This window comes from Hypanus sabinus, chromosome 5 (assembly GCF_030144855.1).
Source record: "Hypanus sabinus isolate sHypSab1 chromosome 5, sHypSab1.hap1, whole genome shotgun sequence".
NCBI classification, from domain to species: domain Eukaryota; kingdom Metazoa; phylum Chordata; class Chondrichthyes; order Myliobatiformes; family Dasyatidae; genus Hypanus; species Hypanus sabinus.
Genome location: NC_082710.1, coordinates 20,880,297 through 20,897,243, shown reverse-complemented (window position 1 = coordinate 20,897,243; position 16,947 = coordinate 20,880,297). Strand labels below are relative to the sequence as shown.

General features: G+C 39.0%; 1 protein-coding gene across 4 annotated transcripts in view; it reads left to right on the top strand.

Moving 5' to 3' along the window:
• Positions 1-16,947, top strand: part of LOC132393975 (ephrin-A5-like) — a 196,857-nt gene that overhangs the window by 59,381 nt on the left and 120,529 nt on the right. For 2 of the 4 annotated variants that reach the window (XM_059969492.1, XM_059969490.1), the window contains exon 1: positions 15,095-15,294. The exons of the other annotated variants lie outside the window; for them this stretch is intronic. In XM_059969492.1, coding sequence (XP_059825475.1) covers positions 15,098-15,294 — 197 coding nt within the window. In that variant the 5' untranslated portion in view covers positions 15,095-15,097. Of the gene's footprint in view, positions 1-15,094; positions 15,295-16,947 lie in introns of those variants that run through there. 4 annotated transcript variants of the gene reach the window in all.

Sequence of the window (16,947 nt, the reverse complement as noted above, 5' to 3'; positions counted from 1 at the left end):
GTATGAAGGGTTCTGATTTAAATTGCTTGTACATTGATTAAAAGCCAGTTCTTTTCCATTATGTTGAAAAAACAGGCGCATGAATGGCACAAATTAATCAAATTCAAGGCAAGAATAGAAGGCTCTTAGCAACTAAATGCATGTGAAAGCCTTTCTTAAAATATGGGTGAAGACCCATCAAATCAACATAAAAAATGGTTAGTTTATTAAGTCTGTGGGATTGTGAGGCTTGACCAAGCCTGTATGCCACCATTGAAGGGGGAACAAGGCAGTAGGCTGCACAGGGGACATTTCCCTCAGCCCGATTGATGCTGCTGGGGCTATGAAAGAACTTCTTGGTGAGTTGAGGTCAGAGGTTAAAATGCAGTGCCAGCTGACAACTTTGCTTCATTATGACGGTAGCACCCTATTCAGAATCAGAGAGTGAAAAATAAATTTTCACTCAGAGATGCTATTAGACCACTGCTATTATGTGTGACAAGGAGATCTTTCAGTGAAAGTTGGAGATCTTTCCCAATTTCTTCATTCAATAAGCAAAAACTATAGAGTAATGACTTCTTAATGCTAATCATTGAAACATCCATTTAAGTATGTTTCATGCTTCTATTTAAATATATCTGGGATTCTATACTACAGATACTTAGCAGTATAATATAAATAGAAGGAAATTATGTTGGAAACTAAAATAATTGATGCTAACAAAATGGAAATCAAAAAGGAAGAGCGTAAAGAACAAAATTCTTTGTTTTGTAAGTAGAAAGAAGTCATGTATGATTATATGTAATTTTCAATAACTGAAGAAAGAGATCTGTGTGAATCTTTTTACTCTGTGATACCCTTACAACTTCCCATTGTTTACTGTTGTACAGTAGTAATTTGTCAGGGATATGGCCTTGTAGGATTTAATATGTGACTGATACATGCTCTGGAATTATATTATCTGTCACATCTTCACACAACGATGAGCTGACAACAGTGATGGCAGGGATACAATTCAAAAGCCTTCATAAAAACAGTAAAATAACTTGTCTGTGATATGTAATTTCAGAAGGTCATGCTTCCTTGTAGTCCCTCATTCTATCTCAGAAATACCACAAAGTCTACAAGGATTTAGTAACTGTTGGTTTGTAGCAGGTGCGGTGACCATTTTCTATGTAACTGGATCTCACAAACTACAAGTTGGCTGCCTGTTAAAATGCAATGATATAAAAAACAGAAAATGCTGGAAATACTCCACATGTCAGTCAGCATCTGTACAGACATAAACATTTAATGTTCAGGTTGATGACCTTTTGACAGGACTGCCTTGATGGTTTGTTTGACAAAGGAATGTCAAGAACAAATAATGGACTAGGTCTTCAAATAGCACTGGGCAATCTTTGAAACCCGCTTGAATGAATCTTAATGCTAAGTTCCAGTAGAAAGTTGGTCAATTATCCTATTACTGCTCACATTGTTAATTTTCTTCTGAGGGATGTGGACAATGTTGGCAAGAACAGTGCTTTATAACTTGCTTTAATTACCCCAGAACTGAGGAACTTGCTGGCCACTTCAAAGTATATTTATTTTTAACAATAATCTAATTGTCTTTTATAGTCAATATTGCTGGTACTAACTTTTATTCTAGATTTCTAAATAGGCACATTTAAATCTCTCCCCCCCCCCCCCCCCCCGGTGATTTGCAGGGATTTGAACTCAATGCTTCTGGAGTAAAAGCTTAAATCAGTACGCTGTTAATTCATTACCTTTAACCACCATGCCACTTTTCCTGAATTAGCTGAACTCTGTGTTGTAGCTGTCAGTATTTTCGACCTCTCCAATTGTCAACCTGTAACCGTTACCGGCTCAGTTGAGGAAAAACACCAGAGACACAAAATTACCTCTGAAATGGTCTTTATTCAGAGAGGAGTTCGCAGCCCCACACACTTCGGGCGTAAGGTAGCCAACTCCCAATTTGTCGGTTTACAAAGGTCACACTTATACCCAAAAACTGGGTACTACATTCGCAAATATGGTTACCGTTTCGAATTCATCAATTGATTGGCTATTACATAGCTAAGCACGCGAAATATTCAGAATTAGCAAAGGTTAAAGCGGAATACCTAGAATTAATACTGACGCACTTCAAAACATTTGAAATAGGTATCCTCAAAATACTTTGCCAAGCACATTGTCTTGTGGTCGCAGGCTCCCTTTTCCTTGTGGTCTCCACGTCTGGCCTGGCATCTTATTTTAGCTACCTCTCCTTACTTCCCCAATGACATACCTCTCTCTTGTTCTGTCTACATATTTTGCTACACTTACCCCTCGCCCACCTCCTCTACACATACCCCTTACCCTTTTCACATTCTCACAATCATTAAGCAAATCTAGATGTTCCAAGTTCAAGTTTATTGTCAAAGGCATACAGACTTAAGATATAAATGCTACAAAAATCAGCTTTTTGCAGCTGCAGCTTTCTGACCATTTGTGTGTGTGTGCTTGCTTCCTGAAGTTGAAATTACTCAGATACAATTCTACCTTCTTACTTTTTCTGTCCTGACTTTGTAGTGGTTAAGGCTCTCCCAGCCCTTGCAAATGATTTGAGTGTCTTTTGATTGACATCTTTAAATGAACATTGGACTCCTATTTCATATTTGGGCAGGCCTGTCTAAATTATGATGTCCATTTTGCTTAAGGTTTGTTTTTCCGTGTCTAAGAACCTCTGGTGAACCTGTGATCCATGGAGAGTCAAGTAGACACAGAAGTATATTTTATTTCTGCCCAGAGACGGACCTGAGTTTGATTTATTTCAGGAGCTCATGATGGCAAAATCTTACCTGTCCCCTCACGCATGAAATTATATTTTAGGTTTGCACGGAGATTTTGTTATCTACGTAAACAAAACTATAGGTACTGTTTAACTGTGAGGCTTAAGAGCAGGGAGTGAAACATAAATTTTTCTATTATTCACTGACAAGCCAGCAGTCACGAGGGAACATTCTGCCTATGTGCTGACTGCTCTGCGGCCCACCAAGGCAGGTGTTTTTCTCGAGGCAGCTACCTGGAATGGTTTGCATGCTTTCACTAATCTTGGTCTGACAGCTGAATCTGCCAAACTTTCAAGCACAAGTGTTTGAAGCTGAGCAGGACATTTAGGTCTTCTGATATTTTTACATCGCTGCCTGCATGGTGGGAGAGCAGTCTTCAAGAGGAGAAATGATTGATGCCTGCCCCATTTTTCTTCCACCATGTTCAAATGGAGTGCTGGCATGAATGAGGTTTGTATTTTATTGTGCCAAATCATGCCAAATCTTAGAACCAACAACCCAAGGATACACCTTTTATATGTCAGGTGATCCTAATGATGGGAATATCAGGATGCTGAAGCATATCACTATGGATCAATTCTGTTCATTCTTTCACATTGTGATTGCTGTTCCTTGGAGCAAAGCCCTGATATTAACCAGTGTCGATAGACTCACTTCTGTTCTAAATGCTACTTGCCTACTTCTATGGTTTGCATGATTTGTTTTTTGTTCTCTCTGCACTTTGGCTGTTTGATGGTCTTCTTATGGGCTCTTTTGGGTTTCTTTGTTTTGTGGCTGCCTGTAAGGAGACGAATCTCAAGGTTGTATGATGTATGCATACTTTGATAATAAATGTTCTCTGAGCACATAGAGGATAGTTAAAAGGATTGGTGGGAAAATTTTAGTGTTACTGTTCTGTGATCAAGCAAACTTGAGTGAAACAGAAACTCAGAGAACAGGGGAGTTAGAAGGAAGGAAATGCAAGGGAATTATTTGAGTATGATAAAAGATTACAAATTTACTCATGAAGTAGCAATGCACTGGCAGGAAAAGGCAGTGCATAACAGACCAGTGAAATGGCAGATGAAGAGTAAGAGTGGGGAAGAAGACATGTCTAGGAAATGATTATTATTTTTCTTCTAACTATATACACTGGTAAAGGAAATCAACTAATTATTATACACTGTGTGCCTGAGTTGTGACTTGCTTCTGTCATCAATCAGTGCACAAGGAATTAAAATGGACGGATTAATTTCTGATCGTGATACTTCAGATCCAGCTTTTCTTTTCGTTGGCTGTGCAAGGTGATTCCCCGAAGGTTGGCAGGAGGATTTTGCATATACTCTGGTTTCAGGGTTGCAGTTTCAGTTTTGGTTTGTCCTTTTTCCTATCAGAAGCTTTTATCAAAGATTGTAGATCTGGAGGATTCAGTGCTGAGGAGAGCAGTTTAAATGAAGAGTTGGCATTGTCTGGAGGTGCTTCTTCACACTAGTATTCCCCTTTCATGTTTGGTTTCAGTATGATCTTCCGATTGCGTATGTCAACGAGTAAAAACAGTTGGAGGACAAGGAATCTGCAAAAGCTTCAGCTGTTCATATTGGTCCAAACCTCAGAATTACTGTTTCGGTGACAGATTCAACAATGAACTCCTAACATAACTGCCCACATATCAAATCACCCGTGAAATGAGAATTTTAAAATGCAGCACAATGTATGCTTTCATTTGTCCATTGGGTATTAGTGTGATTCTCCTAATTTTTCTGTAATATTTCACTCTGTTTTGTGTTGGCTCCTCATTTGGGAAGAGGTTGGAATCAATCCCTTTTAAACAGATTGAAGTTTATGCTTAATAGCGTCGTTGTTCATGTAGATAGCGTGCCATTTCTAGGGTACGGGAGTAGTAGATTATGGAATAGTGAACCTACAGTTACACTAATACATGCTAGAGTTTGGACTAAAGTGAATGCTGCTTTGACACTAATCATTTTGACCAATAATTTCCAATACCCTAAAGGAGGATTGAAGGTTATAAAGGAATGAGTAAATATGGTTGGAGTTAAACTTTTCATATACTGAACTAAATGCGCGCACGTGCGCACACACACACACACACACACACACACACACACACACACACACACACACACACACACAGTGTTTAATGCTAATTAAATCTGCAAACAGTATTGTAAAATGGAGTTTCATAACGTGTATAAAAACACCGAGCATTCTGTGACATTTTGCATTTCTACAGTGTGTGTTAAAGCAGGAACTCCTTAAATTTTTACTTTTGTGGTATTGCCGTGTAATACTGATCCCATTACAAATAATTCTGAAATTAAGTCACCTGTCATAATTGCCTATTTTAAAATTTTGACCTCAAAAGTACATCTGTCCTCTGCTCACAAATAATGTTATGAAATTACTCTTATTCTTTTGTTAAACCGTTAGAATAATCTTCTGACATTATATAGGCATCCATTAGTCTCATGAGACCATGGATTTGCGCCTTGGAAGGTTTCCAGGGCGCAGGCCTGGGCAGGGTTATATGGGAGACCAGCAGTTGCCCAAGCTGGGGGTCTCCCCCTCTCCACGCCACTGATGTTGTCCAAGGGAAGGGCACTAGGACCTAAGCAGCTTGGCACCGGTGTCATCACAGAGCAATGTGTGGTTAAGTGCCTTGCTCAAGGACACAACATGCTGCCTCAGCTGAGGCTGGAGCCAGACCTTCAGATCACTAGACCGATACCTTATCCACTAGGCCACGCGCCAGCACATGCCGTTTTGGAAACTGCATGATAAATTCTTCTATCATATCATTCCTTCCATATTTCTGTTCTGCAGAACATCTGTTAACTTGCAATCTTAGCAAAGGAGACATCAAAATTGCCTTTAGTTCTGCTCTCACTATCTTCCATTCAGCTGCTTATATTATCAAAGATCCCATAACATAGGGCAGGAGTGCGATGCTCAACTCCCGGGATGCTGAGCCAACTTGGACTGCCCTATTGCTTCTCTAATTGAGATTAACTTGCCCCTCCTGGACAGGGAACTGAGTTTGTTATCACAATAGGCACTTTAGTGCAGTGAGCCATATGTGTAATTGTCGTGTAGCTATATATATATATACAGTATACAGGCAACGAGGCTTCCATTTTCTCTGTTTTCTTGAGAATGCATAATAGATTTTAAATGCCCCCTTTCGTGAGTTTTGCCTATATTGCTGGCACTGATTTAAAGGCTGTTGATGAAATACAAACTGCTTTGGGTTGCATTTGTTAAGTAAATGTTCAGTTCAGGTTACCCTTACCAGCTCGGATTTATTATGTGATACTTGAGTATTGGCCAGATGGAACTCAAAGTAAGCAGTGGAATTCCTTACATTCTGCCATTGATGAACTGGTTGAGATGAATTAAACTGCTGATAAACCACTCTGTGAAAGTTATTATTTTGTAGATTTTCTTTCTCATTCATACTTATTTTTATTTACGTAGTGGCATTGTGATGAATTCCCGTACAAGATTAATATCATTTAATGGATAAAATTTGTCACAGGTTTTGGGGGAGAAATGAAGTAAAGTATTTTTTTCATGGCTACAAGGATTTATTTTGAGTTGGTTTGGAGTGAGCTGATTTACCACAATGTGAAGTGGCAAGCGAAAGTTTTTGTGGATGAAAAGAAAGGAAACTTAAAGTCTAGTTAGACTGAGATGGTCATGAGAACTTACAGTGCTAGACCATATATATAACAGAAAATGCTACAATAATTCTGGATGGGGGACTTCCCATCTGATTGGGATGAAAGTTTACCAATACAAAATGTTAGCTCAGTTCCTTCATCTGCAGTTGGTTCCATGTGTGATCAGTGGCTTTTGTTTACCTCTTCTGGTTGTTTTGCTTAATCTGAGATTTACACTGACTGTATCCCAGTGTTCCAAGGAAAACAGGAAGAGTAATGACACTTTCTTACCAAGTATAGAGCTGTATCTCTACTATTAATTTGTAGGCCTTTACTCTCATTTGCCTTGTAGGAATGAATAGCTTGCACAACTAGGTGACCAAGAAATAGAAGATTTATCACAGTACATGGATGGGAGAGATATGGAGGGCCTTGGTGCAGGTTGATACTGCTAGGCAGAATAATACTTCAGCATGGACTAGATAGGCCAGAAGGCCTGTTTCTGTGCTATAGAGATCTATGACTCTAAGCATGTTGAGAGTCATCCTGCTGGGTGCTTTACTCTGAGCTCAGTTTACACTAAGTTGATTTAAACCACTTGTTCATGGCCATTTATAATTTTTGTTAATCACTTCTTAAGTTATAATTCCTTTATATATTATGTTCTCTTTTTATTAAGACATTGCATATAGCATTGAGGATCTAAGGTTTTCCTCTGCTATAAATCGTCCTTGATCCTTACATTTCAGACATATTCAGCGTTGGATCTAAAGGGGCCAGATGGAGCATCTAAATCATTTGATTATCAATTCAATTTTCATTGTTCTAATTAGCTCTGATCAAAATAATGTGTGAAGTATGCAGGTTTGGTCTTATTTTCCAAGAAAATGCTTTGATTTTTTTTGTTTCTTTTGATTTTGTTTCTTCTGCTTTTCCTGTTGCTGATTTCGGCACGAATAAAGTGCTTATTCCACTCAGCAGACTGTTTTTTATGAGCTTATGTAAAGATTGCTAGAAATGCTATCTCATGGTCCTGGATTTTTCTGTGCCACGTGAAGAAATCTTCAAAAACCTCAACCACTAAACCAGCAATGCTTAACGATGCCACTTGAGAGAAATTGTGCTGCACAAATGGTTCAGGTCTAAAAGGCAGGAGTTAATTTTAACTGGTGTGTTGTGGCCTTTTTGATATTATCATTTTGGCATTTTTATCTGGACCACTGCCAGGCTGCCTGAGGCAGCCTTTTATTTTCCTCTTATTTTATTATAGTATCTTTTTATTTTCAGGCACGTTCTTTTATGATTTATTTAATTCTTTAAATTTTCTTTTGGTTTTTGTGGTCATTGTGTGCTCCTCCCCATCCCATGTCTACTGATAAGCTCAGACATGATGCAATAATCTTTCTTACCACACCCTTAGCTTTCTCCCATCTCAAATGTCTCCACAGCTGACTCTTAATACCCCTCTAAGCATTTCCCAACACTTGGGTCTTTTTCTTCTTAAATTTAAACTTCTTTAAAAAAAATTATAATGGGGACATTCATTTGCAGTTAACAAGTAAGGATCTCTCTCCTTGGGTAAACCATTTGAAATATGTCCAAAAATTATTTCTGAAACAAACTTGTAACTTTAATGTTGAACAAAAGCGTATTCCTTCCCAACAGCTGTTTTATACATGAACATATTTTCAAAATTAAAATTGGGGTTAGGGTTAGTGCAAGACCTCTTACTGTATGTGTCATCATTAATAAAAACTTGCCTTGAGCAGTAACTTAACACTGATGAGATTGTTCAACTCCTCTCCCTTTTCTCCAAATATTAGATTTCTTAGCCATTTTGCAAATATCTGGTGTACTAAAGTAAGGAATTACTTTTCAACTCACTCATTGCATTAAGACCGACAGAATGCAGAGCTAATCCTGAACGAAGTATTTATTGCCTCCATATAAGGTTGTTTCAAATAATTCTCCATTGCTTGGTCAGAAGCCCCATATTGCTGATGCAATCTTCAGAAGCATAATGGTTAAGACAGAGCAGCAGCCAGATTTATGGATCATTGATCCAAAGATATGAAGTCAAATCCCACCATGGCACCCAGGGAACTTAAGTGCAAGCAAATAAATAATTCTGGAATTCGAAATAAAAATACTTTCCCTCTCAAAGTTCTGGATTGTGGAAAAAAATCCATCTGCTATCAGGGAAGGAGAACAGCCATCCTTATCTGAATTGGTCAATACACAACTTCTGACTCGACCATGTGATTGACTCTTAATGGCTTTCTCAGTTTGGAGATGAACAATAAATGCTGGCGTTGGTGGTGATGTCTGTGTCCTGAAAATAAATAAAGGGTAGCAAATCAATCTGGGTTCACCTGGCTTCCGAATCCTACTGAGGGTTATGTTTGCTATTCTGTGGAAAACAACCTTAAGAAAACAAATACAGGCCAGTGCAGCTGTAATTCAATATATATATATATGATAGTCTTATGTTATTAGATCAAAATTTTACACAGAATTGTCTTCAATTCTCCTGGAAAGAAAGCCTAAAGTGAATAGATTCAACTGGTTGTTCATCCCAAGATGAAATAATTTCTCTTTGGGTTCCGATTTATTCAGCAGACTGTGAGCTGAAGGTACCTGCCTAACCCAGGCATCTAGTTCTGTGTAACAACAGTGAGCTTCTTTTGGGAGAAGAACAGTTGTGTGAAAGTGCAGCTGGATCTTCTTTTAAATGAACAGTATAGCCATGTTTGTAATGTCTGATTGGGGGGCGCGGGGGTGTGATGACATAATGTTCCATGCGGCAGAATCACTCCGTTCCTCCTGTGGGCACAACTGCTTTGTATTTGTATTGATGAGATTGGTAACTCGATAGCTGCATTTTAATACACTCACATGAGGGCCAAAGATTCATCAATGTTTGTAACACAAAAGACCTGAAACCGTAGGAGCAGAATTAGGCCCTTCGGCCCATCAAGTCTGCTCTGCCATTCCATCATGGCTGACTTATTATCCCTCTTGACACCATTCTCCTGCCTTCTCCCGTAACATCACTAATCGAGAACCTATCACCCTCTGCTTTAAATATACCCATTGACTTGGCTTCTACCGCCGTTTGTGGCGATAAATTTCACAGATTCACCACCCTGTGGCTAAAGAAATACCTCCTCATCCTTTTTCTAAACTAAAGGAATGTCCTTCTATTCTGAGGCTGTGCCCTCTGGTCTTGGACTCCCCCACAAAAGGAAACTTCCTGCCCACATCCACTCTATTACTATTCAATAGGTTTCAATGAGATTCCTCATCATATTTCTAAACTTCATTGAGCACATGCCCGGAGCAATCAAACTCTCCTCTGATATAAAGTTCAGGTATTTTATCAACCCAAAGTATAGTTGGTCAATTATGTGAAAACTGTGTAAGAGAAGACTTGCATGAAAGTAGTAGGATTAAATCTGACCAGAAAATCAAATTTAGTAAAAGAAATTATGTGAATATGAATATTATTCATGGCTATTTTAAAGCATCTGCAAATATAATTTTACAGAACCAGCATTCTGTCTGATAGAAATGGTTCATTAATATGCAGGAGCACAATCTGTCAAGTGTTCTTCTATATATCTGCATCACTATGAGATATTAAGTGAATACAATCATTAGATGACCAAATAACAAATACATAAAATTCAGCGGATCACTTGCATCCTTAAATAATCCTCTATTAATAGGGATTAAAATAAATGAAGAAATTATACCAAAGAACTTTTATTGCGATCACACGTTTCTTAACTACGAGCATGCAAAAGATCATACATATAGTCAGTTCAAAGATATTGAGGCTAAGAGCCTGAAATGCTATTTTATGAAAAAATATGTCAACTGTTACCCTGAGAGTCAAGATAGAATTAGAAAAATACTGGGTCAAAAATATATTACGATAGTGTTGTTTTTTAGCAAAAGAATAGCTTTCTTAGTCACGTACATTGTCAGAATTAACCTTTTAATGAGTAATTCTGAGATCCAGTAAGCCATTTGAGAAGAGTATTAAATACTTTGGTAACTTAAGTTCTGTTAATTAACTTTAGTTTTCTTTAGAGGGTTTGACCCAGGCCAGTTGTTGGGATGGATGTGAGAAGTTGAATGATGTGTTTAAGGCTGGGGTGGGTTTGAAGTTAATTTCTTGCACAGCTGAGGTCAAACAAGAAGCCGGGTTGATGATGTTAAATCAAGATTTTTTTTTGTTACCCTGGCTCAGGGGTTCCCAATCTTTTATATGCTATGACCCTTACCATTAACAAAGGGGTCTGGAACCCAGGTAGGGCCTAGCTGAAGAGAGCTACTGAGCTTTGAGGCTAGATATGGTGGCAGAATTTTGTATTTTAACTTCGACAGTGACTTAAATCTTTACACAGGTTGAGTACCCCTTATTCAAAATTCCAAAGTCTGAACACCTTCGAAATCTGAAATTTTTTTGAGCACTGACATGATATCATAAATGGAAAATTTCATAATGTGCTGGCCAAGTTCTCAGGCGATGCACCGGTCTCTGCACACCACAGACAATTCTGAGAAGTGACCTCACGTGTAATGAACAGAAGTTAATGAAAAATATAAAAACACTGGATAAAGGGAAAAACTGTAAGAGTGGGTTCATCTGCGTCAGAGTGAACATATACCACTTAACGATCTGCTGATCATGAAACAAGCAAAGATCTGTCACGACAAACTGAAAATTGAAGGTAGTTGTGAACATTCAGCTGGCTGGTTGCGGAAATTTAAGAAAAGAAGCAGATTTACATTTTTAAAGATTTGGAATGATAACGGGTCTGTTGATCACAAAACAGCAGGGAAATTCATTGAGTTTGCCAAGATTGTCACTGATGAAAATCTAACGCGTTGAATGACTGTCTCAGTACATATGTGTGATGAACAAGTGTAAGACGAAGACTGCCTACTGGTCGTACATAAATTCAGTCAGAAATTATAGCGATCCCAAGCTATCTCATTATACATTCCAAAATCTGAAAAAATCAGAAATCCAAAACACTTCAGGCCCGAGCATTTCGGATAAGGGGTACTCAACCTGCAGAAGTGTCATTAGAAAGTGCCGTAGACTCATTCTTTTCCTTACCATTGTTTTCTAGTTCTTGTGTGAAAAATAAAGTATGTGCCCAGAAATTCTAATGCACCCTGAAGGTCTTGGGGGCAACTGACTGAGAGTTGCCTTTCATCATCAAGTTTGTGCCTATTTGGAATGCTGGGTTCAAAACAGTGGGCAGCTACAGGGCCAGTCTGACCTGCACTTGAAGCCAGAGGTGGATGGTTCAGAGAGATTCGCTTTATTTGTCACAAGTACATAGAAACATACAGTGAAATGCATCCTTTTGCATCAAATCAAATCAGTGAGGATTGTGCTGGGCAGGCTGCACACTCTAGGTGCCAACATAGAATGGCCGCAACTCACTAGCCCTAACCAAGTATCTTTGGAGTATGGAGAAAGCAGAGCTTTTCTTGGAGGAAACCCATGCAGTCACGGAGAGAATGTGACAGGCAGCAGTGGGGATTGAACCCCAGTCAGTGATCACTGGCGCTGTAAAACAATGTCCTTACCATTCTGCTGCCCTGCTGCCCCAAGACAGATGAGTTTACAGAACTCAGGATATGAGCAGTGATATGAAGGCTTGATGGGGAGATTGGATGTGGAATCAAGAGAATATTTCTCATGTCCATTTGTTTGCCAGAATGTTGGATGGCTGGGGAAGGAGGAGTGGAAGATTTGAAGAATGAAAGCAAGTTGTTGCTATACCTTTCAGAAGCTCTGATCCACCACTCTGCTGTGAAGAACACATTGTCCTGGGGGTGCACTGTGGTCCAGATTCCTCCAGGCAATGCCCTGCTGGTCTTGGACAAGAATTGATGTCATCCTATGCACTGGTGACATGTAAATTTTGTTGAGAAACAACTCAGTGTCATGAAGCGTGAATTGATGCAGAGTCTTGGAATTTGTTTTTATAGTGTCTCATGCTGGTGGAGTTAATTTTCAATTGCATTAAACATTTGAGTTTCCTGGTGATGTATTTTTGGTTGTTGGAAAAGTTTTAAATCATAGATATTACTTATAACCCAGCTTACTGTTGATAGGATGTTTTGTATACTCATTAGGAGATACTGAGATCTCTTTTGTTATCATTGCCCTCTTACTCAGAAGTGAAGTCTTGGCAGGAATGATAAACGCCTCTTTATTGTTAAGAGGTAAATCAATTGTATCTGGGGTGATGAGCCTGACCTACAAAACCTAGACAGCACCAAAAATCTGCCCTAGATTCACTGGCTGTTGCGGAGGATCTCATTAAAATAACTTCTTCAAACACTTTGTTTGGGGACCTCAAAATAATGAAACATATGTTTTATTTTTGAAGCTGCAAGCTTGTTGCATTATTGAGTATATTCCATTTTCATCTCTTTAAATGCAATTTTAGAAAAGCGATAAGCTGCCATGTTGGCATGGCAGCAGTGGCCAGTGTCCATATAGGTATTCAACAGAAGAGTTCACCATTGACTGCTAGGAACAAACTTGTCCAAAAAAGCAGAAACATGATGCACACTGATGCACAAATAGTTCCGAGCATCTCTGTTTCTGATTATAAATATATTTGTATTCTAACAGGTGGGATTTGGTTCTGCCTGCCATACTCAAGCGTCTGTTTTCCCTTTGCTGTAAAGATGCTGTGCCATTTTTCAGATGGATAAAAGAAATAATGGAGGTATTCTGGAGATCAGTGGGCAGCAATGCTCTTCTCATTTTCCTCTTCCCATCAACCTCTATCCTCTGCTTTAGAGGCTGAGAGATTTTTTCGTAATCTTTGCCATTGCAAATGTTGTACAAGATGTGTGCATGCACGATGGGACAGGTTTTGACACATACTTTCTCAGCTTAATCCTCCCCCTGCTGTCAGATAAGGTGGTGCTGGATAGCTCTCTCACTGGAGCCAAAATCACAACCATGAACAACAACATAAGGAATTTAAAATTTGTACCTTACAACTCCAGATAGCAGAATGCCTGAGTAGGGATTTTGAGAATGATCTAAAACCACTTGTTTAAAAAAAAACACACTAAATTTGTACGTTTCTTCTATCCCATTGTTCTTTGAAGACATAACTGTTTGATGATACTTAAATATGTATGTTTCAATCAATGTTATTAGGCAAGGTTGTTGTATTAGGTACAAATCCGGCTTTTTGATATTCAAGCAAAATTCTAGCTGCGCCTTTTGAGAGAATGAAAATAAACCATGGTAGCATCTGAATGTAAGATTATTCTGGTCTCCTGGCCAAGTGTCTTAACTCAGGCAAATGCATCCTATCTAATTATATAAGTACAGTGGGTTCCGGTTAATTGGGGCACGTTGGGACCTGTACATTTTGAAGTTTCATGGAAATAGTTAAAAATGACAAAATGAGTAACAAGTATGTGTTTAAATGAGCTACGAAACAAATTGGAACACTACCAATACTCCTGCAGTACTATGAAACTGTGTATTAGTTCCTAATACTTACGGATAGATGAATTAATCTATGTGGCGTTCTTTTGACTGTAAATAAATAAAGTCAATATAGACACCTCGTGCAGATAGTGGTCTGCCATCGATTGCATCCTCCAAATCTTCATTTTCGTTGTAACATTCAAGATAACTGATGATATCTTCAAATTCTTCGTAGCTTCTAACCTGTTGAAGTAGTGAAATTGTTTCATTCTCACTCTTGGCATCTCCAAGCCTGAATGCTTGAAACTGTAGGGAGCTAAGCAGCTCTGAATTGTCTTATTGCTTATTTTGTGCCAACTATCAGTGACAAGAAAATGCTACTTTTTGAACACAAACACATGCAACTGACACTATTTAAAAACTGTTCGCTCAAGGCAGGGCGTTGGATCCAACTACCACACAAGAGCACATGATTGATGCTAGTTAGAAACTGTTTGGCAAAGGTTTCCTGCCCCATAGTGTCCTAAATAAACAAAGGGAATCCCAGCTACTTTCTCAATTAGTTTTTATTCTTTAAGAGTTGTCCCAAATAAGCAGATGTCCCAATTAGCCAATGGCCCAATTAACCGGAATCCATTATATTATATAAAGTTGTTTTGTTTCTGTTGTCTTGCTGTGTGCAAAATGAAGCAACATTATTATCGCTGCATGGTAATAATGGTCACACTTAAGTAGCCCATTGTGACATGTTTTGTGATTACGTGGTCTGCACATGCAGCCATTTCTGTCTCATTAGCTTTTATATTAACCCCCAACATAAAAAAATGCACATAAACTTAGTAGGACCTATGAATTTCAGAACTTGTTGGGTGGCTTAGCCACATTTGGCTTTCCCCACACCCACTCTTTCCATAGATTTTAAGTTGCTGGGATATTAATCAAAGTGACAAGGTCATCATTGGTTGAAAAAGAGTCCACTGTTGGATATTTTGCAAATGTTTCCTTAATTAAGCACACAATGTCCTTGCTCAGGAATGCATCTGGGTTGGGAGTTGGTTTGAACAAGCTCATAGCTGGAGTGAGTGTTTGCTGCTCTACCCCAGATTGCATTTGTTCACTCACTAGAATTGCTTCTGGACCTAATGCTGTCAGACTGTAATCATCATGCTGTTACTAATATGTATGACCAGATTTTCTGTCCCATTGCTGTTGAGAGATATGTGTTTGTATGGGCACTGGGCATCCCAATATTCTTCATCCCTTATAAGATAGATGAAGCTGCGGATTTCTGCTGGGAACCCCAGTTTCCTTGCACATTCCGAAGACATACAAGTCAAAGGTTAGTAAGTCATGGGTATTAATGCCTGAAATATTTTTTTTAAAAAATTGGGTAGGTATATGGACAGGAGAGGAATGGAGGGTTATGGGCTGAGTGCAGGTCGGTGGGACTAGGTGAGAGTAAGTGTTTGGCACGGACTGGAAGGGCCGAGATGGCCTGTTTCCGTGCTGTAATGGTTAAATGTGGTGATGCTTGTGGGCTGCCTCCTGCCCATCTTTGACACAAACAATAGATTTATGTTTTGATGTACGTACGACAAATAAAGCTAATCTTTAATATTTTAGTCAAAGGATGAAAGGCTAGAAAACCTTTGACCCTGTCAGCCTAAAGTGCATCGCAGAGAGATACAGCACACAAACGGGCTCCTCACCACATGTTCAACTGTTCACAGTAATCATACATTCATCTCGTTTTAAATTCTCCCCACTTAATCCATTTTCCTCACGTTCTAACACCCCTCAATGCGCGAGGGACAATTTAGAGTGGCTCCTTCACTCATCACTTTGCATGCCTGTGGAAAGTGAGAGGCACCTGAAGTCAAAGTCAGAGTAAATTCATTATTAAAGTATGTATATGTCACCATATACTCCTACCTCAAGATTCATTTTCTTGCAGGCATTTACAGGAAAGAAATACAACAGAATTTATGAAAGGTACATATATGTAAACAAAAACTGACAAACAACCGATGTACAAAAGAAGACAAATTGTGCAAATATTAAAAACATTAGTAAAATAATCCTGAGAATATGAATTGTAGCATCCTTGAAAGTGAGTCTGTAGCTTTTAGAAACTGTTCAGATTTGAGGCGAGTGAAATTATCCATGCCTGGTTTAGGAGCCCAGTAATTGGAGGGTAATAACTGTTCCTGAAGATGGTGGTGTGGGACCTAAGGCTCCTGTACCTCCTGTCTGCCTGATGGTAGTAATGCAAAGAGAGCATTGTCTGGATGGTGGGTGGGTCCTTAATGATGGATGTTGCTTTCTTTGTATTTGTGTTAGTTTATTTTATTTCTTACATCCAAGAGAGTAAAAATCTTTATGTTGTGTCTCCGTCACAATGTACAAGCAATAAAGAGGGGAAATGTGGAAGGATATTGCCCAAATGCTAGGATTGTGTACATAGTTGGTTTGTACAGTCAGATAGTCAATCAGATCAATGTGTATTAATAAATGCGATGGGCTGGTGGAAGAACCTCTCCAGAAGCCTGTTGGTCCTGGCCTTGAAACTGCGGTACCTTTTGCCAGATGGTAGCAGCTGAAACAGTTTGTGGTTGGGGTGGCTGGAGTCCCTTATGATCCTCCGGGCCCTTTTTACGCACCTGCTGCTGTAAATGTGCTTGTGGCAGCACTTGTAGATGTGCTCAGTGGTGGGGAGGGCTTTGCCTATGATGGACTGGGTTATATCCCATAGTGAAGGAAATCCATGTGGTCACAGGTAGAATGCACAAACTCCAAGATGACTGAACTGAGGTCAAGATTGTCTCTGGCACTTGTGTGCCAAGTACTTGAAAGTGATTTAACCTCACAAGTTTCTGATTTGGAAACAATGCACTTTCCACTTAGCCATGACTGACACTTAAATTAATGCTTATTCCATGTGCAAACAGACTGTGATCTGGAACACTATTTTTGGAATTTGGCTTGCAAAGTG